The sequence below is a fragment of the Diorhabda sublineata genome, chromosome 1 (genome assembly GCF_026230105.1).
Source record: "Diorhabda sublineata isolate icDioSubl1.1 chromosome 1, icDioSubl1.1, whole genome shotgun sequence".
Taxonomy (NCBI): domain Eukaryota; kingdom Metazoa; phylum Arthropoda; class Insecta; order Coleoptera; family Chrysomelidae; genus Diorhabda; species Diorhabda sublineata.
In genome coordinates, this window is record NC_079474.1 from 5,063,803 (window position 1) to 5,090,430 (window position 26,628).

The following is a 26,628-nucleotide window of genomic DNA, read 5'->3' on the forward strand; positions in this document are numbered from 1 at the left end:
ACACTTCGTACGTCTTTTCTGGAAAACGCTGAGCTCCGTCAATAATGTATATTCGTATACACTCACAAAATTTATCAATGAATCAATTCGGTTGTTTTATTTTAATTTAGTAGAGTATATGGCATTATCAGAACCAACAGAGTCCCAAGTTGAATACAGAGTGTTAATAATTCTCTTTTATTAGAAATATTCGAGATGAGAAATTTAATTTGAAATTATATTAATGTTTATGTTTCCAGATCGTCTTGATTTTAGATCTATTCTGATTTAAAAGACAGGTAAAAATTTGACGTTTCGTATTTATATTGATCAATAGATCACCCTACAACATGAATATCAAAATTGAAATGAAATCGAAATAGAAACAAACATTTCTCTTTAGCATATGATTTAGAAAATAGACTAAAGGATCATAAACCCGATAAAAAAATTACTGCAATAACGAAACGCGAAATATCAAAAAAACATAAATTTAATTATAAAAATCAAAAAATTTTTGGAATGAAAAATAAAGAAAATGAATGTTTTTCATGTTAGAACAGATTTCTATTTTGATTTTATTTTAATTCCAATATTAGGCAATTAGGTTATCCAAGAAAACAGCTGGCCGCGGGGTGAACATTCGATTTTCTCGCATGTACCCGTATTAGGTTTTCCTGGTTTTTCCGGTAGTGAGAGTTATTTTGTATTGTGTTTTTGTTTCAAGGTTTTAAGAGGACTCCATAGATCTGTTTCAGGGAAACTAATAAAACTGAAACTGAGTATTTTCTGCATTTTCGTAGTTTTTGCGCTCAAATTACGGGAGTTTTTTAGATATTACATCTGTTACTGTTACATTCAAGGTTGTCAAGCATGAGTTAATACTTTTTAAATTCCCAAAGTGATAACAGCTGAAAAACTTAGAGTTTTAAGGGGAGCTAAACTCTTTGTCAGTAGATGGAGTTTTGTCAGAATCCTGCTCTTTTTTCCTCAACTTTCCAATACACTTAGCAAAGCATTGCATAGTAGAAAAAAAAGACAAATCCACGTTTCCGGAAAAAAATGGTCATTCTTTTAGTAACAACTCTTAAAGAAAAAAATTGGAAAAAATAAGATCTAAAGCTACCATTATACTAGGATGCTAGCATCCCACTTTGAGTCGAATTTGTGTTGGGATACTAGCATTCCGGACTGCTATTTTATTTTAATTTTTTGCCAGTCGTCAATATGGCCCCAATAAATGAAGAGATGTTGCTGCTGATATTACTAATTAAGAAAAGAAGGCGTCGTGCAAAAAGAAGTTTAGTGTGGACCCCTTTTTAGCTGTCCGTCGTGTTGAAAACCGGTATTTTACATTGTTTGATGAACTGTGCAATAGTAAAACAAGATTTTTCAATTATTTTAGAATGTCACCTCCTTCTTTCAAATAGCTTCTAGGCTACATCCAAAGCGACATCTCTAAACAAGATACAAGATTCCTCAGACCAATTTCACTCGAACAGAAACTAGTCATAACTCTGATCAAACTGCGTGCGCGTGCATACGTTAAATAGAGCGCCTGCTCGGATGCTAGCAGCCTAGTATAATGCGCTGCATTCCGGGATTCAAAAAGCTACCGGCTGCTCGCATTTCAGTATCCCAGCCGGGATGCACAAAATCGAGACTCCGGGTGGCTGTTTTAGCATCCGATGCTGGCATCCTTAGTCTAATGGCTCCCAGATGCCAGCATCCCTAGTATAATGGTAGCCTAAAATCGAGCAAGGGAATTCACAAACCACACAAAAGCTTACGACAAAAACATTTGTTTACACCACGGCGCATATTTTTAAATGGACATTTGTTAGATTGCTGAATTTTTGAATCGTATATTGCTGATTTTTGAAAAAAACATATCTAACGTCAAATTTGTCAAAGGTATATCCTCACCAATATTTTTTCTCCCTTCCACTACTCAATACGAGTATTCTCGATCATATGTATACTTTTCGAAGCGAGATAATCCGCCTTTGAAAATTAAATAGGATCTAACTTTTCCAGCAATTTATACTCGCCAAACGGAGCGAGAAATTTTCTGAAGTGGGAACGCTACTATACAGCTGATCAGATTCTAAGCACTTTAACTTTTTTAATTGCATTTTGCGGTGTATTTATAAATTGAATTTTGTCAAAGAAATATCTAACCGATAAAAATTTCGAAGAAATTCCAACTAGAAGCGATGACAGTAGAAAATAATATGAGCCGAATATAAGCAAAATAAACTTGGTTTTAATTAGGCTCAAGCATCAAACACGGCAGATACGACTGGTCAACCGACGAGTTTTGACCATAGAGAAAATACTAGCGATGGAGAGAACGTGATGTGGGAGCTTGTTCCAATAGACCCGAACGGTTAGCAGAGAGAGAAAGAACATCAGTATACCACTCTCTATTTCTTTCTACTCTATTCTGATTATATCGAAATGACGTCGAAGTTTCAGATGGTAGGAATAGCGAAAGAGAGAGAGATATTCGTCGTGTAGTGTTTGGTAGGATAATGAGAATTTTTAATAGGAGGGGGGTTTGTTGGAGTGAGCCTTGATATAGGAATTTTTTTCCTGCACAGGGCCGGGGTTGTGGGGGTTGCGAGGGGTTGTATTTGCCATTTTTTTGGAAGAAGAAAAGTGAAAATTTAGGATGTTTAGCCAGAAAAACTCGAAAAAAGAGTTTGTAAGCAAAAACGGTTCCTAAAGGTTTGGATTTTTTTTTATTTCTTGGAAAACTTTTTTAGGAAGGTCATTTGGTTGGAGAACTGATTCACCAAGCTGCAGGGAAACCGCAGAAAACCTGCGACATCGACGATAATGGCAAAAGAGTAGAATAACAAATTTTGATTTTATTGGCGAGTAGAGGCAGATAGAGAGTGGTAAACCGATGCTCTTTCTCTCTAGTCGTACAATTAGAGAATTTCACTTATACCTTTAATATTGGTTTTCATTCGATGTTTATGAATTTGACGAGTTCAATTAAGGCTGCAAAAATCAAAGTACTTTAGCATTTTCTTGTTTAAAAGCATTGTTGTTTGTTGTCACTGTTGGGCATCTGTCTTCACGTAAAGTGAATGTTGCCTGAGCTTTCTTACGTTAGGCCTGAATCCTTCTGAAGCATTTGTTCCCTTTGAGTGTTCTCTACAAATACCCTAGTCATTTTACTTTTTCAACTATATATTCATTTTCAAGTTCCTCTTTTATTTCATAATCCATTTTTTGTTTTCATTTTCATTAATCGTGATGGGAACTAATTTTGTTCTCATTACTTTTCTTCCCTGTTCCTCTTCTTCTCTTTTTGTAATTGTTATTATTCCTGGGCAGTTAATTAATATTCATATTATCGTTCTTTTGTGAATATTTATTTTGGACTTCTCTTTTAGTATTTTGCTTCTCTCTTCTATTTCTCATATTCTTTCACTATTGCTTTTCAGCTTTGTATGTTAGAAGCTTTGTACTTCTTCATATTTATAATAACTTATTTTCACATTTTCGAATTAGCATTAATTCATTAAATTTGGCCATTGCAATAACGGATGTGTGAGCTGGTCCATTGTCTTGATGAAACAACACTTTCTTCTTAGCCAAATACGGCCGTTTTTGCTTGATTCTTCGCTCAAATGCTGGAAGAAGTTTGCATAATACTCGCCGTTGATAGTTTCTCCTTTTTGAAGATATTGAATGAAAATTATCCCACGCGTATTCCACAAAACCGACGACATGACCAAATGGAACGGTCTTCGCCTTTTTTTGCCGGTTCTCCATTTTCTTTTGTTTCGGTTGTAAAGTGGTGGACTCACGTTTCATTCAGTACCGCTTTGTAGATTTTCTTCAACATCTTTGGAGTAGTCACCTCATTTGGTCAACCACTGCTATGCTGGTCTTCGTACGACCTCGTTTAAGCTCTGCTAGCTCTTGATAACGAAGGAGCAGTTTCACCCAGAGTAAAGTCTAGTTCAGCTTCTATTTTGGTTGGCTAACGCCTTTCAAATAAATTTATCACATAAAGATGACCAATTTTTTCCGTGCTTACAAATTCACTGAAAACGTTCACTATCGCAAAACAAATACTAAACAACTTGGCGTCTTTTAACTTGAAACATATACTGTATGGACTTCCGTGCACTTTCTAATACAGTGGTATTTTTGAAGCAGTAACTACCATCTCTATGTAAGACCAGGTACTTCTCGAACCATTCTAGTATAATATTTGCAATACTAAATTAAAGTCTACTATGATATCTTGAAGTAACAATTCATATGTTCCAACGAAAGAATCTAATTTTGTATAGAATACATGATAACGCCATCTTTACATATTGACCTATTATTTACTGAAATGTTACTGAAAATCGAAGGTTTATATGAACGACGCAAACAACTCCACTGAACATAAGCTCGCTTCCTGAAACTTGGCAATAATTTGTGATCGTCAATGCAATCTTCGTACGATCCATTATGTCCCGAACTAAATAAATTTTTCAAAAGACCACATTTAAAGGCCGACAAAATCAGTAACCGGAAACCGAAGTGTACTGTTATCACCAAAATCGCTCAACAAAGGAAAATAAATGGAAAACTAGACAAGATAAATAGACCAGTCGTTTGATAATTCATTTTTAGACATTTTTAAAGATTCTTTCAGAAAGTTTTGTTCATAATGGAACATATCTATACTTATTATACAAAGCTGAAGAGTTTGTTTTCTTTTTGAAGGCGCTCATCTGAGAAACTATTGATTCAAATGGAGAAAATGATATTAGTTCTCGATAGCCCATTTATCGAGAAAGCTATATCAGAGAATGTTGATAGAGACTATCAACTTTCTGTTAATGTATCATAATATACTATACAAGGTGGCCCTAGTGAGTAGAATATTAGTGGAAATTGTTTTAGTACGGTACGAGATAGATGTAGATGTACGAGGCGACGAAGGATCCGAGTCAAGAATATCTATTCGAGTACCGTAATAATAACTCTTCTCTTATTATTTAAAAAAATAAAAATTAACAGAAACCACTAAAATAACATTGTAAATAAAGGCAGACATATTGAATTGGGATTTGGAGAATTTGTCTTTCTAGACTCAAATTAGTAATGTGAAGTCAACTTTACAGTACAGTATGGTAAAAAAATATTTTTGTTCAAACTCTTATCATTCATCATTACATGTTTTAGTTGAAAAGTCATTGATATCTTCACTAGAAAAAGGTTTAGTATTTTTAGGGTGAGAATCTTCTGATTTTCTTTTTAATTGGGGTCGGAACTTTTTATAATTTTCTAAATCTATACTTATGACGTAGGGTGGTCATTCTTCTAAGCATTGAATAATGCTCCAATGGATTTAAAATTTATATTTGGTGAATAATTTAGTCAATAATTTAGTTACTTGGAAAATACCAATGTATTAGAAGGTACACAATCCATACTGCATATGTTTGAGATGCCACGCTGCTTAGTAATTGTTTGGCAGCCATCAATAGTGAACGTTTTCAGTTTTCAGGGTATCGAGCTCATTGAACATCGCTGGGAAAAGCATATGGAGCTTGTTGGGCCAGATACTTCTGGGACCATCCTCGTACTAACAAGTCGATTCAGAAAATGAAGTGGTTTCCTTTCCCTTTTGTCAAATCAGAAAAGATTCATAGCGATAAATTTAATGAAGCAGCTTCTGGACGATATTTGTTTTTGCGTCAGCCTTCGACACTCCATCATTCTGTTTCACTTGCAGCTCCATAAAAGGCAGTCCTGAAATTATCCCTATTCCTTCAGCAGATAGAGTTCGGTAGTCACTGCAAGGCTTCTGCTTCCGCAGCTATCCTGCAAACCTCTCCTATGGCAACGAAAATCTGTCTACCTTTCCTGAATCCTTACCGCCAGTTCTACAAAACTCCAGTACGCTATATTTCTTGGCAAACGCTTCCGAGAATCAGTTCCTCGTTCAGTTACAGAAGACAGATGGGCCTGAAGGATGATTAGTTTTCTAATGGTTTGTTCCCTTTACGTAGCAGTACTTTTATTTACGGTGTTGTTTCAAAAAATACCTGTTGTATATTCTTATTTAAGACAAATACTGCGTTATAAATCTAATCTGGTGTTTTTAATGGTATTTTCAGATCAATATTGTTTTCTAGTGATTGTTTGAAGACTTCCCAGATTGTGCGCTTAATTGAAAAGAGTAGCTCTTTCATTGTCTGGTATAATATCTGATGATAATTTTGCCATGCAAGATTAGTGATCTCTAAACTTAAAGAACGTATTTTATTGGTTTTGATCCAATGTCTTACCAAATCCAAATATTTCGTAACTATCCCTACTATATGCCTTAATGAAAGAATTCTGTATATTTTCTGGTCTATTCAGTAGCGAAAATGAAAAAGGTGGCGAAGTTCTAAGTGATGGTCGGAAAACGGCTTGTCTTGATTGATTGTTTTGTAACACATCTGTCGTCACAAAAAATTTCTTTTACTTCTTCAAACGGAGTTATAACCGTAGTCTTTATAGTTTGTTTCCATTTCGTTAGGAAAAAGTTCATTCTTTCCATGTGTCTTCACGTTTTACAATAAGAATTGTTTCCGAGAAAAATATATCGCAGGTATTCAATAGAAAAGAAAAAAACGAGTCGTCTTATTGAGAAGATGTGGATTAGGTAGTTGTAAATTAATTGAATAGCTTTGTATATAAAGAGAAAAAAGGAAGTCGCTTTAGAAATAATATGATTATTAAATAACTATATGGAAGGTAAAGAGAAGGAGAACAATCTGTGTATGTGGAAAGTGTGCATAGAAATGCTTTAAATTAGTGTGGCGCTACATTAGCATCAGGAAAAGAGGAGTACCAAATATTATTACAGAAAAAATACGAAATAAAATTGATTTTCTTTCAGGTTGTATTTTTTAACTCGGTATACTTCAATTAATCTACAATTAGGCAATCGAAGGAAACAGCTAATCTACATTAAAATGGCCGCCGTGAGGTAAACAGGTAAACTTTTATTTTGTGCTGAATTAATGGGAGTTTTTTTGGATATTATTTGCCATCGTTGCAATTAAAGTTTATCAAGTGAGTAGTTTTGAGAGATGCAAAGTGATAACTCGTTCACCTACACTAAGCACTAACACTATATAGTCGAAAAAACACAAAACTACGTTCCCGGAAAGAAATTTCTCACTTATTCGAGTAGCAACTATTTGAGAAAAAAATTAGTAATAAAACTGGAAAAATAATGACTAAATTCGAACCAACCGAACAAAAACTTATGACAAAAGCATTTGTTTAACCGTCGGCCATTTTTGAATGGACAACAGCTGATTTTGACAATTAGTTAGATTGCTCAATTGCTACATTCACACCATAACCTTTGTCTACACCAGCGCCATTCTGGAAGGTTACTGAACTATTTTTAATCAAATATAGTAGGACACTTTTTCAACTTTCTCAACTTCTCCTATGAAAATTACTCCTATTTCTCATCAACCTCCATAAATAGTTGTCAATTGCAATCCTCCTTTTTGTGGTTATAACACTAATAATACTTTTTTAACTTTCAGAATCACATTGACAATTGACAGATGTCACTAACTGTCACTACAATCATTAACATAGAACATACAGAAATCGTAGAAGGATTGGTACTGTTTTTACATCATATTTCATATTTACATCATCAGCTGTGATAATAACAGTTTAAAAACTTCCTGAATGGTGCAGGTGTAGACAAAGGGTATGGTATAGCCATAGCAATTAGATATTATTTTGTACTCAAACAGCTCATTATTGAAAATTTTAGCGACCTGCATTGTACGAGATGATGTAGTGAATATAACCTAAAAGAAATTGACTCTGATACTAATGTGGCGCCACCCTTATTTGATGCATTTCAACAGACACTATGAATCAACACAGATTCTTCTCCTTCTCTATACCCTTCATAATAATAATATATGAACGGACCTGGTCACAAAGAAAAGGAGAGACAACAAATATATGATCAGTAGTTTATCGATAACCGACATGGCGTAGTCTAAAATAAAGGCCAACATAACAAAAATATTTCTATTCTATCCGATTTAGTGATTTTGTCACCCTGTATAAATTAATTCACTTTTCACAATTATCGATTCATTTATTTCTGCATATTTTCTTTTGAATTCAACTGCTAATATTAATTTCTTTGAAAATTTGTTTTTGAATTTCGGCATTTCTTTATATCACCTCCAAAATGGCGTATATAAGAACAAGGCTTGTTAGTTAATGTTTCTTAATTAATCTTTGGAGTTCTAAATTTATGGTTGTTTTCCTTATTTTTCCATTAAGCTAAGCATAAAGTTTTATGTATCCACTTTTTGAAAGTATCGTCTAAAGATATTTTCAAGTAAAGAAAATTGTGTCGTAGTCGTTCAAGAATTTAAAACATCTGTTCAGGAAAGTAACACAATAGAAAACATTCTCCCTTTCTCCATTTTTACTGATAATACGCTATCCTACTAAATCTTCAATCATCAAAGTGGCACTCCTTGACATAGTAAATATTAATAAACCGAATTAATAATATTAATTGCTAAACTTCCATTTCAAAAAATCAGTCACACTTACATCTCGGTAGGAAATTTTTCAATCCATTTACAGTTTTCCCATATTCAACTCTTCTACCAAATCGTATGGTTAAGTTAGGTTAGGTTAGGTTAAGTATGGTTAGGTTATGTTAGGTTAGGTTATACCTGTATACAGAGGAGTAGAAGTGGATTTTGCTTGTTAACTCGTAGATGAGCGAAATGAAATATTTCAAATATAGAAGTGTCTTCATCTCAAATACTGTAAATTAAGCGATAGATGTCGGAACCATCTCACCTGTAAAGGCTTCAACAAATTTTTTTAAAGAACAGATACCGAAAGGAAGGACTATGTAATGATTTGATAATTGTATTACAAGCATGCCGAATTTAGTTTGCTCCAAATACTTTTGGAAAATATGACTTGAGTTCCACCATCTAAAGTTATGGTAAATACCCTGAATTTGTTACAACGTCTGATTAAAGTTGTATGGGAATGGTTTCAGAAGTATCTGACCCAATAAAAAAAAACATAGAATCTTTCAATGCTTTCTCCTTGTAGCTCCATACACTTTTCCCAGATATGTTCAATGAGCTCGATACCCTTTGTAAAGTAAGAACCGTCAAGCTCCTAAAAACAGCCATTAACTGCGGTAAATCCTTGACCACCAAGCTATTTTTTCAAGTCTGGGAACAAAAAATAATACTAGGGGGCTATATCTGACGAATATGGTGCATAATGTTGGCCACTGTAATATGATGTGTGAGCTGGTGATGAAACAAGACTTTCTTCTTGCCAAATGCGGCTGCTTTTGCTCGATTTCTTCGCTCAAACCTTGCAATAAGTTCGAATAGTTTGATAGTTTTTCCTTTCACAATATAGTCACTAAATATTATCCCACGCGCATCCCCAAAAACCGTGGCTATCACCTTGCCTACGGATGAAACAGACTTTGCCTTCTTTGGAGCCGGTTATCCCTATTCAGTCCATTGTTTTGATTGTTCTTGTGTTTCGGGTATGAAGTGATGGACCCACGTTTCATCCATGGTTATGAATCGGCGCGAAAATTTGGCTGGATCTCTGTGAAACATTGCCAAACACTCGAAGGGAGCATCTTTACGACACTGTTTTTGTTTTATTAGTACACGTCTTGCCACAGCTTTCTCATGTCCAAATTTTCAGTTTATATGCGATGTCTCCCACTTTTTGAAATGCCTAATATATCTACTAGCTCGCCCACTTTCCGTCCGCTTTGTGGATTTTCTCATTCCCTCATTTGTGGATTCACATTCCAGGAGTCGTCGCCTCATTTGGTAGACCACTGCGATGATGGTTTTCTCAGGTCGTATGGCCTCATTCAAGTTCTGCTACCAATATTTTACTGTTGAAAACGAGGGAGCAGTCTCACCTAGAGTAGAATCTAGTTCAACTTTAATATTGGTTGGGCTGGAGCCAATTTTTTCCATGATTACAAATTCACTGAAAATGTTTAGTATTGATGGCTGCCAAACAAATACTAGACAACGTGGCGTCGAAATATATGCTATATAGATTGTGTACGAACAAGTCCGTAGTATGGGTCCTGTCTGGTGGAATTTTAAAATTCACCGAAAGCGCGGCGCGTTTGATATACGTCTGATAGACCCTGAATTCGTTTGATGTTTATTTTTATCATACCAGGCGATTTTTTTACATTGTTTATTTCAACTGATTTCTAGGAAGGTCTTGTTATTCCTTTGTTCATTTTCTAGAACTTCTGAGAATTTATTTTTGGGTATATAAGCGAGTTTGTTTAGCAGAGTGAGTTTAGAACAGAACGTAATGGAAAAGTAACCAAAAATCCAAGTTAGTTGTGTGTTAGTGATAAGTTAATTATTATAAGTTAGTTAAGTATGGTATAGAGTGTTTAAATAAATTAAGTGTGAAGAAATAATAATTGATTTTAGAACCGTTACTACGGATTTAAAGTATGGAAACTATTTGTCTATAAGACTTTGTTTTTTCTCCATTCTATTCCCGAAAAGTGTCAAGAATGTTGTATAAACAAGAAATGTACCAATAGTTAAACTTATATCTTATGAATAAATATACTCTTACTTACAAAAAAATTTACCGTCCAACTTGGCATTTTTCCATCACTTTCAACACGTATTAATATAAAGTTGTATCGTCATTGTCTGGAGAGTGGAGTTATTTTCAGTGGATAAACATTTGAAAGGCCTCTGGCTCCTATCAGCCCTTTTTCTTTGTTATCTCTTTACCCTCGTCAATTCATCAAAGTTTTCTAAAGTGTCATCGATTGAAGGTGTTGTCATTTCGCTCTCAACTTCTGAACTCCTCTCGACTTTATAGTAGAAGCGATTAGTGCCATCACTCATACCCCAATGACTCACACAAATCAAACGTATACACAGTGACAAATAGAAATGAATTTCAAGAGACTATTATTCCAGTATGGAGTCTAATCTCCAATGCATTACTGGGTAATCAATACAAAACATGCGTACTTGTCATTTTGACAGGTATATCAACAAAGGCGGTAAATGGAACCTACTAAACTTTATATCTACGAGGTATAACCACAATTTAAGCTTTCTATTTCTATCCGCAGCAGCGCTGCGATTGTAGTACCGAGCATGACTTTTCACTCAAACAAAAGAAATGTAAGCCATTTTTAGATCGCTGCTTTCGACGTGTTCTTTGTAGTACTTATTCTTGATCAGTTATGGGTGAAGGTTTGTGGACAAAATACTATGAGTGATTCAATGATGAAATGAAGAATGATGTGGATGGTTACTAAAGAACTAGTTGGATAGAAGCTCTAGCAAAATCGTGAGTTTAAAATTAGTGCTCTAGTTATTCTATCGATCTAATATCCACTGATTGGGAAATATTATATTGAGGCACTGCCGGGCATTGCTCCACCTTGCTGAAACTATATCTAACTTACTAGACCTTGACTGTTTCCTGGATCAGGAACGAAATGAAAAAGGGACCAAAAATATGGTTTTCAGCAATTTTTGACCGAGAAATCTTTTCATCTTCTCTCTTCCAGGAAAATATGTGGTTACCATTAGTGTATGGCTAATAATTAACTCACTCACTGTGAGGGTTTTTTTTCTGCAAATCAACATCTAACCTCATCACGGAGTCCTTTGGCAACAGCTTTTTATCTATTTTACATGACCAAACTCGCAAAACTGCGCAAAACATAGATACTGTTTTATTCACGTTTTATAGATGGCGGTTACGACAAACTTCGATTTAAACGTTACCGGGGGTCAGGGGGTAGTTTAAACTTGAGTTTGACATGAAACGGAGGATCCGAACCTAACTTTTTAAAATTTTTCATGATGTTATAAAGGGTTTTGGTGAACTTATTGAAGATTTGCACTTTATATTTGACGAACTTGATGATAATGATGAAGGAATTATTAATATTGTCGACGTGCCTAGAAAACAAAAAGTCATTCGTCCTAGAGCAAATCTTCGTCCCGTTGTCCCAATTATTTTTTCAGTTTGTTGTGGTGTTTTCTTTGTTTAAGCTAGAGTTTAAACTATAGTTTAAACTTCAGTTCAATCTCCAGTTTTACCCTAGGTTATAAAATTGGTCGTTGACCAATCATTTGTAAAATTGTTATTTCGTGCATTTCCGTTAATACTTCCCATTTAAATAATTAGGGACTATAACTGTCATTCTAAGGTGATTGGAGGTAGGGATCGTATTTTCACGTTGGAGTAAAACAATTTATAATTTAAACTAGCTTTTACCCGTGGCTTCGCTCGCATTGAAGCCATTAAATAAGTATCAGAGATCATTACAATAGAAAAGAATCAATATGATTGAAAGCAAGAGTTATAATTTCTTATTTTGGTTACAAAATCACTTTGACTCATCTGTAAAACTTAATAAGGTTTTGAAGGCACTTCTGGTGAAACTTTACCACTGGAACAGCACAATCCGAGAGTTTCATCGTTTCATTTGAAAGAATTGCAATAGTGACATTTTTTATTCATTTAACCAATCACAATCAAAGGATGATTATGATATTAAATTGAAGGATCATATTGAAACCTAGTACCATTAAATACTGACTAATTCTTACGCGTGAAGTTTTGACGGCGCGTGGTCTTCATTTCTACATTTCAAAATTATGAATTCGTCTCACCTGCGAATGTTCTGGCGTTTCTATCGCTCTTCTAGCTGCCTGCAGCGTAGCTTGAAAGACCTCGTACCTGAAGAGGAATTCCAACTGCTGTCAAAACACTTTGTCCCCCTGCCTGCTATTGTCTTCTCATCTCTGCGTGAACCGACGATTCTTAATTTCGTGCAACTTTCGATGCGCGTGGCTTTTGCTTCCGTGACATTTTCAAATAAGAACAGAGTAAGAATCAAAACCAAAGAGTGAGATCTAAAATAATGAATGGCATCTAACCACAGAAATGACACCTAACCTCAAACATGACAGAAAAAACTATAGTCAATTGCATTGGATATTGTCGTGACCGTTGGTATTGGAACGATATTACAGTACTCTGTGTTGGAACTCCATTACTGGAATGCTAGATGGCGTTGAAGAAGCTAGATTTTGAGATTTTTGACAAAAAGTTGTTCTATATCTTGTGAAAAATATTTTTTTTTTTTCATAAAAAGTATATTTCTTCTAGTACCTCCAAGAATCTTGTGTACAAAGTTTTAAGATGACCGGTTAAGTAGTTTTCGCGTAAAAGCGTAACAAACAAACTTACATTCACATTTATAATATTAGTAAAGGCCGTTTGACATGATACAAGACAACGTGCAATGCAATGCAAGACGCAACATTTCTTGTTGAATAGCATGCGCAAATGAGTTTATAATCTGCTAATATTATGTTTTATTTTCCTTGGGAGTTTTTCAAATGCTCCTTTATACATTCTCAATTAATTTTTCCATATTTTCTCGTCCAATTCTCTCGCTAATCTGTCCATCAGACTCCAAAAGCAAGGCAGCGAGAGATATAATTCTTGCCAGCGATGCACTGGTCCCCTTTTTCTTATTTACTTCAATTAGCTTTGTTATTTTCAATTTTGAACAGCCCATAAAATATTAAATAATTTTTGAGGTTAGGAAATTGTTTACTTTTGGAATTTTGATTGGTGGCAACTATGAGGCAGTGGTAAGAGACACGCATAATGTGAAACGACAATATTCGACTATGTAATATTTTGATTTTTCAAGCAATTAAATGCAATTTCTTGTATGTTGTCTTGCACCATGTCAAGCAGCCTTAAGGATTTGTCGTACATAAATATGTACTGTAGCTGATGAATATATTTTATTTGGTTTTTACAAACAGTATACTTCAATTCCAGATAAACCTGCCACAGAATCGATAAATTACTCCGAAAAACATTGAGTTTCAAAATGTTGAAATGCAACAGAATCTAAAATAATTACACTAAGAAAAATTAAATCGTTCTTATCTCATTTATAAATCCATTTTGTTGCAGTGTATAAGTACTTACAGAAAACTTTTCTGTTGTATTATGCTGTACTATCCACATTTAGAAATATTGCGTGCTAGCGAATTGTCGCCTCTCTTCGGTTAGTAGCTCTCTGTCTGAACATAGTAGCATCGATAGTAATAAATTTGTATTGATGACCGCCAGCAATAAGATTATATATGACAGTTTCACTACAGTACATTAAGCTTTAACGCTCCAAAGTTGCATTCGGAAATGATGAAGGTAAACGGCAGCGTTTTAGTAAGCAGGACCGGCTTTTTTCAATTATTGTACCAAACTCAATAAATTGACAGAAGTTAACGAATAAAGTTGTATGGATTTTTAGTATAGTAATACTCCAGTGGTGATTTGTACTAAAGGCTTACAGCTAACTCATTTTTTTTTCAAGATATAATAATTTTCCAGAGGAAATTGTAAGAAAAATAAACGAAAAATGATACTTAATAATGGAAACAGATTCATATGTTAAGTATATGTAATGAAATCACTATTTAAAAGAAGTAGCACTGAATTGAAAACTGAAGAAACTATCAAAAATGTTGTTCAATGGTTTGTTTATAGATTTTACAAGGACAATATAGTGTCAATTATAAAACTGATATTTAAATACGAGGATGTATTGAACCAAACAAAATTTCAATGTCAAAATATTTTATTACTCAACATATTCTCCTCTTAATTGGATACATTTATTACAGCGAACCTGCAACGTCTCCAGACCTTTCAAAAAAAAATGTTTCTTCTTGTTCTGCAAACCAGACCTTCACAGCTTTTATTACCTCCTAGTTGGAAGAAAATTTACGACCTTTTAAACTTTTTTTCTCGATTGAAGAAAGAGATGATATTCGGACGGAGCCAAATCTGGTGAATAAGAGTCATTCAAACCCTAAATCACGAATTTTTTGCATAGCAACATGAGATTTGTGTGCAAGGGAGTTGTCTTGCAAAAACAAAACACCTTTGGATAGCTTTCTGCGTCTTTTCTCATCAATTTTTTCCCATAGAGTGGTCAGTAATATCCAATAGTAATCTCCAGATTTTTGGACAGGAATCTTCTTAGGTCTTGGATAACCAGAATCCATCGATTGTTGCCTTGTTTCTGGATCGTTGAAATGTACCCAAGTCTCATCCATAGCAGCAATTCGGTTTAAGAAGTTTACATCGTTTTCAAATCGAACCCTTGCACGCTTTTGGTCAACATTCAAACATTTGGGGATCCATTTTGCAGCAATTTTTCTCATGTCCAAATTGACGTGAACTATATGATGAACGCGTTCGTATGAAATATTTAGTGCCTTAGATATCCGTTTTAGCCCAATTTGACGGTCTGATAAAATCATGTCATGAACTACATCGATATTTTCGGGGACTAACACAATTTCAATTTTTGTTTGAGTTTTTACTTTATTTCCCTGTGATTGAATTGGTTTCGTGCATCAAGCCCAAATATTTAATACTCCTATATTGCTAGTAGGGGTCTAAAGATGACGACCGGATGACATACATACATCTGTCACCATAATTTAGCCTTTTAATACTATGCGCTTGCCCGAGAATGGAGCATGCTCAGAAGGTCAATTGTATACATAGAACCAAAAATGGTTACTATAACTGTGTTATAGTTCTTCCAATATCAATTGCAGAATTTAAAAATACTTACCGACAATTTTGCTTGATCTATCTACCATAGGCGTAGATATCTCATTTTATAAATTTATTATTTTCATAAAAACATTTAAAAATCTTATGCGAGAAAGTATTCGTTTAAAAGGCAATCGAATCATTATAAATTGGACGATATTATACACCGTTATTTAGACAGATGTATTTAATAGTTGTTCTACTTGGAACTTACAAAAAAAAATCATTATTATACCTCCTTAACTTGCTACAACTGAATATTAAATCATAAAACGTAAATAGACGAGTAAAATGTACCTGTCTGTAAGGGAGTTTGGTTTAAACAGGGTACCAGACGTGAACTGAACCCTTTTTGTACCCCATTCGTTTTTATTCTGGAAAACGAAATGTCAAAGCAAAAACCATAAAGGAAAATGAATTCTTCGCAATTAAAATGAAAGAAAAGAATAGAAAATATTTCAATTCCAAAGTATCTTTATAAATAATAATGGTAGTCACAATCGTCTAGTCTAGAGTCATCATTTGATTGAATTATGAAGGGTTGTACTCATCTTCTTCTTTGAAAACATATTTAACACACATTTTCCAAAGCTTCAGGTGGTCTGCTGCTAGAACTTTCTTCTCGAGCCCTACAACCTCTTTACTTAGTTCTGTATGTCTTGACAGGAAAATATCAAGCTTGATACGGTAAAAAAGCCTCCGTACCTTCGTTGATCGCCATAGCTACAGTTAACTGATTGGTTAAACCTCCACCGTATTTACTAGATCTGGCCCCCAGCGACTTTTACCTAACCTCCAAGTTTCACTTGCGACAGAAAAAAAGACGGCCACTACTATCTGGGAGGGTTAGAGGGTCAAACAACCCTCGTACTATAAACTATATCCTATAAATCTGAAAACAAAGATGAATTCCGTCTTCTACCAATTCATTCGAGTAGACAAGTTGTTCGAATGAAAAGGAAGATAACTTGCAAGAACGAGACCAAAGAGATAAACAAACAAATTTCAGCGTTGAACATATCGAACAAATATTCACAGCTGTGTCATGGGAAATATTTCGACGTAATGGAAAGTTTACAAACAGTTCGAGGTTTAAATTTCCGAAGCGAAACTATTACTATTTACATAGAATCTAAAATGGACCTAAACAATTTTGTTTACAGTCACCTTTGTAGTTTCTACGTGATGAGAAATAATATCAGAAACGTCCCAAGATAGTGTAGATACCGCATCTGAATGAACGTATTTCAAATCGTTACTGTTGTATCTATTTGTAATACAAACCAACCTTATAGCATAGTTCTACTAGGATGGTCCCAGAAGTACCTAGTCCAACAAAGAAAACTCAAAAATTTCGGAAAAAAATATATTTATTTTCCAACGTAATCTCCTCTTAGCTCCATACACTTTGCCATTGCAATAACCGATGTGTGAGCTGGTTATCTTGATGAAACATCTTCTTCTTGGTCGAATGTTGCCGTTTTTGCTTGGTTTCTTCGCTCAAGCATTGCAATAAATTTGCATAATACCCGCCGTTGGTAGTTTTTCTTTTTTCAAAATAGTTAATGAAAATTATCTCAAGCGCATCCCAAAAAATCGACGCCTTGTCTTTGTCAGCAAATGCAACGGTTTTTGTCTTCTCTGGAGCCGATTTTTCCTTTTCAGTTCATTATTTTAATTGTTCTTTTGTGTCGGGTGTGAAGAGATAGACCCACTTTTCATCCATGATTATGAAACGGAACATAAATTGCCACACAATCCATGGAAACATCTTCGACACTGTTTTTGTTCCAGTGTGAGCAAACGCGACACCTATCTTGTGATCAGTTTTCTCAAGTTCAAATTTTCAGTTAATATGCGATGTACCTCACTACTATATCTGCTGGCTCGCACACTTTCAGACGACGATCATCCAGTACCGATGTGATATGATTGATACTGATTTCAACATTGTATTAATCATTTTCGAAATTATATATTATTAAATCGGCTTACTACTTAATAGTATGGGAAAGTGAGGCCAGAAAATTATTCTAATTTTTTTTTCGACTTCTACTCTGATACCTCTTCCATTTTCGCTCGTAAAAAGACATTTTAGGTATTCTAATTATTAAATTTGTGCCTTATAACATTATAGAAAGTTTCTAACCCTCAATTTCTCAAAAGTCGTTAGAAAATTCTATTTATGTGGCAATTGTAGTAAAAAAACAAAATTCAATTGACATTGTATGGAAATGAGGCAGTGTATTGCAGCTCTTGGTCTTGGTATTACAGGTTCCTCTATCAATCTTGCACTTTTTTGGTAGATTTTTATTAGATTATCAAATGAATACCACGTTTTTCGTTAGATCTTTTTTCTTTTATAGTTTCCAAGATTTCACATTCGTATTCATTCGAAAATCTAGGGTGTGAAGAATACAGTTCAGAATAATGCCTTTATTTATCAAAACTTTTCCTCCATTTTGACTCTTTAATTTCAACATTAGAATTTGAAGCAATATTTGTCAATAAAAAGACCACAAGTGTGTTGCAAGTCTTGCAATGCTAGGTCTCAGTGTTGTGGAACTGAAGGTGGTTTTGATCTTAATCTTGAAGACCAAAACCTCAAGACCACCACTAGTCTCTTTTATGACTATCTTCTTCTAAGCGTCTAAGTGTTTGGATTTCAGTTTTCATCCCGTTTTTCAGCTCTTTTTGATACTTTGGTATTTTATTCATCTGCTGTATTATTTTCTCTTGTCTTCGACCTTCCTGTGCTACTTTTTGTAGCCAAGTTGTAGTCTTATTTTATTTAAGTATCCTCCGTAGATCTCGGAAGTGTGTAGAAGTGCAAAGTGGCCACATTGTTTTTATTTGATAAATTGTAGGCTCACTAACTATATTTTACTACATTTCAATTTTTTCCTTATATAAGTAACACGAAGTTCGACAGTATGCAGTTCAATTAGAAATGTTTTAATAACCCCTGTAAGAATTTTCAATATATAATCATAATTTATGATAATTTTCTACAAAATGTCTCTTTAACGCGAACGGTTTCCTTGTACAACTATCTAAAAATCCACATATCTCCTAAACCAAAAATTTTATCGAGTTAAAAAATCAATTGAAAAATCCATTTTTGCTTTCTTTAGATTGTTCAAGGGATTTTTTTCATTTCACAGCATTATTTTCACGTCATCTACTCACTCCCTAGTTTTTTGCATCAAGTCCTGGAACATCCTGTAAACATCCGATTAGGCACAATTGATGTGGTTTTACTAACTCCCCCGGACTACAAATTCAATACAGCAGCTGGTTACGCAAAATGAATAGTATCGTTTTTCCTGCTAATGGCTTGATTTCGTTCAATTATCTCTACCATGATTGCGTTTAACGAAAAAAAATGGATAACATTTCGAAAACGTGATATAATTTTATTGAACAATAATAAGCTTTCAACGCTTCCAAACTATGCACAACTTATTTCCCATGTTGTCAATTATTCGGTATTAATTTAGAAATGAAAGCCATACAAAGTTTTGAATTATTTATCTGTTTTTAATTCAACGCGGGATAATTCCCAAGATGAAAGATTCACAGGTGACTACAGGTATATTTTGATCAATTTACAGTAAACAGAATTTTGAGAAAATAATTTCTTATTAGTTCGAAACAACAAACAGGTGTACCAGTCTTACGACAAAGTTCAGTAAGTAAATAATAATTATCCAAAAAATGTTATTGAAAAAAATTGTGTATTTGGGTCCATTCCAAATGAAAAATTCCGATAAGTCACATATTTGAACATGAAGTTTTGTTACTTAATACAGTATCCTACAAAGGGATGGGTTTATATACTGGATGAGCAACTAAGTACGGCCATATATCAGAAACGGATTAGGTCCACGACTAGAGTGTCTATTCAAAAGTATATGATTGAAAAAGTCATTTTACCCATTTTAGTGACATTTTACTAAGATAATCGAATTCTTCAACAAATTACGCGCATTTTTCATTCATAAGTTTTAATCTATCTCTCCAAATAGGATGTGGGGGAGAGTGGGAGCCTTCTTATGAAAAAATACTTGTAAGTCCGGTTCTGCTAAGCCGATTTTTATAAACTTGATGTTGGTTGGAAGAAATTTCATCCACTAATCACAAAATATATAAATTCCAAGCAATTCAAATAGCAACGTTAGACGCTAGAAGGTCGTTGTTTCATATATTTTATATATTGTGATTTATCTTGACTAATTTAAATACAAGAATAGAAGTTTTACTACATCTTTCGTAGTAAACTAAAATAAAGTAATTATTCGAAAATTCTAAAAAATATACCGAAAATACTTTTCAGCGTTATCTATAACCCCATTATGGATTCATCTCTTTAGCTCAATTAGTTTTTGAGAAAAGACTGTTTGGAGAATAATCATACTTATAATCATATTTCCAAATTAAGTGGAGTACGATAAAAAAAATCCATATAAATCGCATATATACGACGAGTCAATAGTATAATAAACATTTGGAGAGAAGTTGTCATTCTCTAGCATTCACGTTGCAAAATTACTTAGCATTTATTTATTCTGTATTGCTGGACAAAAGCTCTTTCAAACAACATCAAGTTTATGAAAATCGGGCTTACAGGCATTTTTTTCATAACAAAGTTCCCACTCTCCCCCACCTCTTATTCGAAAAGATAGACAAGAAGTTGTTGAATAAAAAATGCACATAATTTTTCGAAACATTCTATTATTGCATATAAAGTGCTTCTTAATTGGGAAAATTTGCTTTATAAATTATATTTTCCAACACGCCTTCTAGTAAAGCACCTAAAAGCCTGAAAATAATTTCCACGTTTCTCGTGACCACTTTAATCATATTTTTTTCATCAGGAAGATATAATATAATCCATTCTCGAGATATGGAAAATGTGGGCTTCAAAAACTATATTTTTCTAACATTCACTTGAAATATTTCGATTTGTATAACTCGTTTCCTCCACTAAATATTTTTATTGTTGTTCCAGCTAAACTAGATGGAGTAAAAACATACATGCGGATGCGTAGAGTACCCAATCACCTTCAAGTCAAAGTAATAAAATGGTTTGATTACTTATGGCTTACCCAGAAGTGTTCGGACGAGGAGAAGGCTGTTTCTTGTCTTCCGGATAAACTTAAAGCAGAAATAGCCATCAACGTTCATCTAGACACCTTGAAAAGGGTGGAAATATTTCAAAACACTGAAGCTGGATTCCTGTGTGAATTGGTGCTGAGGCTAAGGCCGGTTCTGTTTTCGCCTGGCGATTACATTTGTAGAAAAGGTAGGACAAATTAAAAGAGAATGTCTCATTAGTAATTATTGTCATAACAATTATTGATTCATGAAAAAATTCAATTCTATAGACATTTTATTCATCTTTGCTTTTTCCAGAAGTTTTTAAAGTACGTTTCCAATTTCTTAATAAATTCATCTTCCAATGCACGATGTGTTTTCCAAATATTGTATTCCCCAAGATCGTCACATGATTTACATAATGTTATTCACTCAACTTCATCCAGAAATGCTCTCGATATTATGAATATTTCGTTATGAGACTTACGTTAGATTAAAGGGCAACATTATAAAACGAGGAAGAGAATTTCTAATAGAAAATGGGGCTTCGGCCACATTAAAACCACCGAAGCCGTTAAGGTGTGCTTTTAAACTATTTAGTTGAAACTTTGCTTTGAGCAAACATAATTGAGTTTAAGAAATAGTTAGAGCTTTGCTCGAGACTTTTACCGCTAAAATGACTCTAACCGTATGAAACGATTTATGTTTCAGAAAACTGATTCTACAATGTCACTCATATTTTGATAGAACGATAGAGGAATATTTAAATAGTTAATAAGAACTGGCTTCATTTGAAAATTTGCTATTGAAACATTGATTCGGTTATCTGGGTAAAATCAATAATATTCAGTCAAGGGTACAAAGGAAAGTGAATAATTGAAGTAATAAACTGATGATTGATAAAAGTATGAGACAGATGCTGAATGGTTTATGTCTACCAAAACAACCGGATAAAAAAGACTATTATAGTCTATTCTCGTGAATTAGAGAGTAACACAATGATGAAACATTCGTAATCCATAATCCATCATATATTTTAGTAGATAGCTAGAATTTTTCTTTAAGCTATACCTCGAGTATTTTCGTGTGAAATAACATTTTGAACCTTCATTTTTAAACAGTTTATAAAGTACAATTTCAATATAAAAACTAATCAGTATACGTAGAGCTAATTCTTACAAATCCAAATCAGAATCGAAATCAGAAATCATTTAATCAGTAACATTGTACAATTTTCACATTTTCTATTTTTCTTCAATAGTATGATTTACTGTCTTTTCCACATTTTTAGGCTTCACGTCATCTACAGCCTCCAAAAGAATTTTTTTTTTTTTTTCGTGAAACTACTCCATTCATCTGTGCCCATACCATTTCAATCAGGTTTAGTTTACAATGGTGGTGATCTAATCGTTATGCTACGATTTTTTGAGATCTTTTATTTGATTTAATTTAATGCTTTTATACGAGGTGGTACCCAAAAGTAGCCGGAATAGCATTGCCATGGGTGGAGCTTTTGTAGTACTGATTTCTGCCGCTAGGGCCTGCCTAGCACAACTCTTCGCCAGTTTAGTGCCGCGCGGGACGTTGACCTACCACGTTCTGTTCGTCACTAGTAACCGCTTTTGCTAGTGCTGTTTCACTGCTGCTTCGTTTTTTTATGATGAAAACATTGAAAGAATTCGAGAGCTTGTGTGCACAGACCCTCGACACACAATTGATCAACTGTCTGAAATCAGTGGAATATCTTGGAGCTTGTTTCAGCAATTAGGTGAATGGTTCTTCCATCATGACAACACATCTGCACACTCAGCCATCACTGTTAACCAGTTTTTGTTTAAAAACAACATGGTTCCGCTGCCCTACGCACCTTACTCGCCTGACCTGGCTCCGTGCGACTTTTTCTTGTTTCCACGCATGAAAAATGACATGAAAGGACGGCGATTTGAAAACATTGAAGACATCAAGAAAAGAACGAGACAGAAGCTTGCAGCCATCTCTAAAGATGAGCTCAAACAATGTTACGAACAGTGGAAACACCGCTGGGACAAATGTATTGCTTGTAATGGAGAGTATTTTGAAGGGAATAAGGTTGTTTTGTAAATATTTGCAAATATATAACATTTAAAAAATAATTCCGGTTATTTTTGGGTACCCCCTTGTATACCTCCTTATAAAGGGAACACAATGAAGACAGTTCTTTTATTACTGAATTTGAATAGAGCTTTATTTTCTTTGATTTTAGCCCACTCAGTAGATCTTTTATCAACAATTTGGTTGTGAGCAATTCTTCTCAAGCTCTAAGGTATTATCCATGACTATTTTATAGTTCTGAAGAAGGAGATCTATCATTTATTCGACCCATTCTTCAAAAACATCAGCAGCATTCATATCCTCATGGAAACGAGTAGAATCAAAATTAAATAAACCACCTTTAACGAAATCGTTTGAACCACCGATATGTACTATCATCAGTTTGCGGCCCTTTTCTGTTGGTGGATTCCAAACAGTAGATCAATTATTTGAAAAGATCCGTCTTCAACTTGGAGCAGTTCTGGTGTATGTCCCTTAGTGATCCATGTTTAATCTAAATAAATATATTTAGTCTTTAATTTTTCTATCTATTAAAATTTATTGAAATAGTTTTTTTGGATTACTTTTTCCAAACCTATTTCGTTCAAAAGTCTCCATCGGGTGTTTCGACTCGTTGAGAATAACCCTTATTATCCCAAACTGTGACCAAAACTTTAATTAATAAGTTTGAAGTCTTTTTTTTATATGATTTTCTATTTGATACTTTGGTTTTCCTGAAGCTTCAGGTGCTGTTTGAAACCACGATTATCTTCTTTAATAATTCTGTCAATCCCAATACCAAGTGTACTAGTAACTAATTCCACTGTGTTGTTAACACTTTTACATATACATTTTTGTCTTTAAATGATTGCACGCTGCATCTGGCAAGTTGAAGCTAGACTAAACTAAAAGCTCATTACTATTTGCAAAAAAAACCAAAAAATCCTGTTTTAGGAGAAATTTGTCGAGAACAGATTCTCGGAATTAAAATAAAACAAAATTTATAACTTTTATTGACAAATAGATATTCATAGATCTTGTAGAATTAGAAATTTGGCTAAACTAAACTAAAACTAATTCATTATAAGTGTGTAGGGATGTACTTATAATCGAAAGCGTTGTAGATTTTGGAAGTATGCTCTATTTAGGTTAATAAATTAATCTTTAATAAAGTAACAAATTTATCTTGAATTAAAATTCTCGATCGCTATCTAAACATCAAAAATATTCATATTTTTACTATTAATTATGTCTTTAGCCAACACAAACAAACTGGACGGTTTTCCCACGCGACAACATGCCACATAAAGTTGTCCGTGGGAAAATCATGGTGTTTCCAAATCTAAGCCACATACAGACAATGTTTGGCCTTGTGCCTTATTGATCGTCAAAGCGAATACCGATATAATTGGGAATTGATTCGTTTGAATTCAATTGGCACATCTGTAGGAGTCATAGGGATACGTGGCCGCAACACATTTTCACCTTGAAACTTTCCTTCAAAATGATAACTTCAATAACGTTTTTCATGAATTTTCTAATGGTTAAACACAGCCGTGGTGGGTTCAAGCTACGAAGCAGAATGATCGGAGATCCAACCTTCAATTGTAAATGGTGTGGTGGCACGTCACATGCCTGGCAAATCCAGTGAATTTGAAAACTCAATTGGATAATTCACACTTTCGTTGGTATCGCAAACTGCATCGATAGATTTGTATGACACCAAGTCCCCAGGCAACAACTGTTGTATCTTTAAATTTAACCCATTGACTTCCACATTTTTTGCTGCCAAAATATTGTGTGTGTACATCGGGAATTATTTTATCGATGAGAGTATTTTGTCGATGATTGTGCAAAAGTCCGTATGTAAATTTATGCATCCAGTATTTTCATGTACAGCAACTTTCCCATCGCCAATATTTAATAGTTGTTTAGAGAAAGCTCCGGCGGATGTGTGTTTATTTACATGAGGTCACTTAATTAACTGAGAGTTAAAATTATCTTTATCAATTATTAATAAATTGTGAATAAATAATTATTGCACACTTCGTTCATTAGCGATTCATGTCTATCATGAAGGACAAAATATTATGAATCTGCCAAAATATATTGCCCAAAGCTGATTTAAATAACCTTAGTGTAATTTATGCATATCTTTCAAATTTTGAAGGAACAAATTCCATAAAAATTCAACGCCATTAACAACCAACTAACCTCACCTAAACCATAAATTTTAACTTCACTTATAACGACCTATCCTATAAAATTTATTGTCATTTATATTCGAACCAATAAATATCAGAGAAATTTACGATTAGAGTAAAATTAACATGAGAGTTGCACAAAAAAATTAATACATATATAACAATAACTGCTACGATCGATTCACAAATAAAACCAAAAAAATTGGCCGAAAACTGTATAGTGGCAGGAGACAGGCCTCGTTTTTATCCCTACTCCGTGATGTTTTCTGGATGAGAAGTGACAACGGTTGACATCTGGATAACTGATTGATTGAGGAAAAAATCATAATTGAAGGAAATTTTTGAAAATAACAAAAAAAATCGTGATGGAAAAATAGGGGATAAACGTAAAGGGGTTGCGCTTGCCCAAAAAATTGAAGTTTATAATTAACAAACAAAAAATAGGGGTTGAAAATTTAGGGTTATATGTATTTTTTAATGCAGACTTACCCGATATGCACACAAAATTTCATAAGAATTGGTCAAGCCGTTTCGGAGGAGTTGGAGATGGAAACCAAAGGGGAAATAATTAATATCATTCGCTAATGTTATTCTGTGCTATGTTCACCTGGATCTACAAAATCTCATAGATTGAATATAAATATTGCTAAGACAAAGTTTATGGTCTTCAGCCACCAGCTATACCTCAACGCGTCCCTACAGATAAATGGCAGGACATTGAGAGAGTCTGCAATTTTAAATAATCAGGATGCTACATCACCGACTACTCGGATAAGGAACCAGAAGATGTGATCACTGTTTTGTAACGATAGTTTAGTCTTAAAACTAAGAAATACGATGATTCAATTTTATATTTAATCCGTGCTGTTATAAGAAGCTGAAGTCCGCCACAATCAGTTGTATAGAAGAATTTGAAATACGTCTAAGTTGGAAATTCTGGAACCGTTAGTGGTATTAATACTGAACACACTATTTACACTACCACGACACCAACACTCACAGTCAGACAGTACGTTTCGATAACCAAGTTATCGTCTTCATACAGAGAAAGAAATGCTTTATTGTCAAAAAATAGTTACAATTTGCAAACAAAAGATTGTAAAAACTAAAAAACAAACCTAAAATATCTATATAAAGATGAAACAAATAAAATAAAATATAAATAAAATAGTAACAGGTAATAATTAGTATGTAAGTCGTATATAAGTCTATACCAAAAATTACCAGTAACCAGTAAGCAGCATGCCCGGAATTAAATATTATTATTAGATTAGAAGACACTTTCCAGTAAATATGCCCTCAAATTATTGCGGAATACGGGAAAAGATGATATCGATTTGATTTCAATTGTCAAGTGATTGTGCATTTATTTGCATTGTAAAATATTGAGCCCTTAACTAATTCTGAACATGGAGTAGGTAGGTAAAGGTCGTGCTCCGCTTTCCTAAGTGGATGGCTCTGCAACGATCTTTCTGAAATTGGAGAAACGGATTCAAAGATGAATAAGGGAGGAAGAGTCAGAATTTTTAATCTTTTGAAGAAGTTGAAGATA

At 34.0% G+C, this 26,628-nt stretch overlaps 1 protein-coding gene across 1 annotated transcript in view; it reads left to right on the forward strand.

Moving 5' to 3' along the window:
• Positions 1-26,628, forward strand: part of LOC130443996 (cyclic nucleotide-gated channel rod photoreceptor subunit alpha) — a 365,533-nt gene that overhangs the window by 305,482 nt on the left and 33,423 nt on the right. The window contains exon 10 of the mRNA XM_056778947.1: positions 20,717-21,010. Within this exon, the coding sequence (XP_056634925.1) occupies positions 20,717-21,010 (294 nt within the window). The remainder of the gene's footprint in view (positions 1-20,716; positions 21,011-26,628) is intronic.